Raw genomic sequence first — 2,153 nt, forward strand, 5'->3', positions numbered from 1 at the left:
GATTCTTCAATTGCCACTACTATGTGATCAAAGTTGGGTGTTAGAGTTCTCAAAACCTTCTCTATGATCACTTGATCCTTGATCACTTCACCACATGCCTTCATCTGATTTGTTAGGCTAATAACTCTGTTGAAGAATTGTGNTATATTCCATCTACTCCAATTCTTGCCATCAAGAACGGGCAGGTTTGCTGGAAAGGAGTTGGCTTGATGACTCATGCTTGTTGATGAACAAAGGATTAGATCTTGCTCTAGCTCTTGATACCAATTTGTTGGAAGAAGATGAGTTGCATATACCTTACACTAAAACTGATGCAGAATTGTTTGATAAGAAATTGAGAAGATGAGAATGAAAGAATCAAAAGGAATGCATGAGCTTGTTATTCACTTACTTTGAATACAAGGCATTGTTTCTATTTATAGACTAACTACCATAACTAACTATAACAACCTTCTAAAAATAGCATTTGAATTACAATTTTCTAATACAAACAAGTCCTTAAAATATCTTTTACAACTAATATGGAGGTTGAGATTTATATTAGTTACACAAAATTTTGTATAACTATTTCAATATACCATAATCTTGATATTAAAAGAAGTATGCAGATTCATATGCTAATATACTTTTGATACCTTTGAGCATACACTGGTTAGGATGGATAGTCATGAACCTTAAAAATGATTAGTTTCTTATCCAAATAGAAAGAGGGCGAGGGGATACCCCGATTGTAAAAAATGACATTAAAAAATGTTTGATTATCCATAATTGGCTATAAATTTTAATTTTTGTATTATAAAAATGAGAAATGATATGTATACTGACAATATATGATTTTTTTATATTATCATTACGACATCTACTATTTATTTTTAATTATAATTAACAAAGAAATAATAGATAATATATTATAAATCTTTACTTTATTAATATATAAATATTACATTCTAAATTTTTTTTTATTAGATAAAGTGATTATTGACATCAAGTCAATTAAGTAAAGTATAACAAATGGGAGTTAATCTTAAGGCCTAACGATTATCGGCTACAAAATTGAGCATGAGCTAACAAACGAGCCCAAATGAAAAACCTGTTTCAGTCCAAAGCTATTTTTACATTAATATCCCTCCTTCAAAGTGTGAAATCCACTCCATCCTATATAAATACACTAAACCCTAACATTCTCCATCGTTGCAACGCCGAAGCATCATGACAACCCGTTTCAAGAAGAACAGGAAGAAGCGCGGCCACGTCAGTGCCGGTCACGGTCGTATCGGGAAGCACCGTAAGCATCCCAGCGGTCGCGGTAACGCCGGAGGAATGCACCACCACCGGATCTTATTCGACAAGTACCATCCCGGTTACTTCGGTAAAGTAGGTATGCGCTATTTCCACAAGCTCCGTAACAAGTTCTATAGCCCCATCGTTAACATCGATAAGATCTGGTCCCTTGTTCCCCAAGAAGTGAAGGATAAGGCCACAAAGGATAATGTTCCTTTGATTGATGTTACTCAGTTTGGGTACTTTAAGGTTCTTGGAAAAGGTGTTTTGCCTGAGAATCAACCTGTTGTTGTTAAGGCCAAGCTTGTGTCGAAGATTGCCGAGAAGAAGATTAAGGAGGCTGGTGGTGCTGTTCTTCTTACTGCTTAGGTTTAGGTTTAAATGTTGTGTTTTTTGTTTTTACATTTTTGTTGGACTTGATTCAAAGTTTTAATCATACTTATGGTTTGAAATTGCTAATGGTTCATTTTGGGTTTTGTTTGATTTGTGAAACTGCCTGTTTTTCGAGAAGTTTGTGTTACTAGTTATATATACATGCATTCATCAATCCTAGTAGATTGAGTAGAATGCTCTGTTGAGAAAAAAATGAGAACAATTTATTTACGTACTAAAAATAAGTGACAGTGTTAAAATTAGAATAACCATAAAAAAGTTAGTACCTGGTGTAGGTTGTCCCTTTCCAACTACCAATGTTTAATATATCTACCTGCTGAATTGGTCTCATATTTGAAGAGGTTGGTTAAAAATGTTTCTATGAAAATCTGTAAAACAGGCGAGAAAAGTGTAAATGCATCTCTGAATCTAAATATATATAAGGCAGAATGAAATTTCCATGTGTCAATTTCTCACCCTATTATGAAATATCGTACTTA

The 2,153-nt window shown here is 33.7% G+C and overlaps 1 protein-coding gene across 1 annotated transcript; it reads left to right on the forward strand.

Annotated features, from left to right (window-relative positions):
• The first annotated feature begins 1,167 nt into the window (after positions 1 to 1,167).
• LOC109339309 (60S ribosomal protein L27a-3-like) lies at positions 1,168 to 1,785 on the forward strand. Its single transcript, XM_019576721.1, has one exon. It carries the CDS (start codon positions 1,210 to 1,212, stop codon positions 1,648 to 1,650), a length of 441 nt encoding a protein of 146 aa, XP_019432266.1. The 5' UTR covers positions 1,168 to 1,209; the 3' UTR covers positions 1,651 to 1,785.
• The last annotated feature ends 368 nt before the right edge of the window (positions 1,786 to 2,153 follow it).

This window comes from Lupinus angustifolius, unplaced genomic scaffold (genome assembly GCF_001865875.1).
Source record: "Lupinus angustifolius cultivar Tanjil unplaced genomic scaffold, LupAngTanjil_v1.0 Scaffold_66_146, whole genome shotgun sequence".
In the NCBI taxonomy this organism is placed as follows: domain Eukaryota; kingdom Viridiplantae; phylum Streptophyta; class Magnoliopsida; order Fabales; family Fabaceae; genus Lupinus; species Lupinus angustifolius.

What these genes read in the sequence shown, in the direction of transcription:
- LOC109339309 (XM_019576721.1), top strand. Translation starts at nt 1,210, where the DNA reads ATGACAACCCGTTTCAAGAAGAACAGGAAGAAGCGCGGCCACGTCAGT.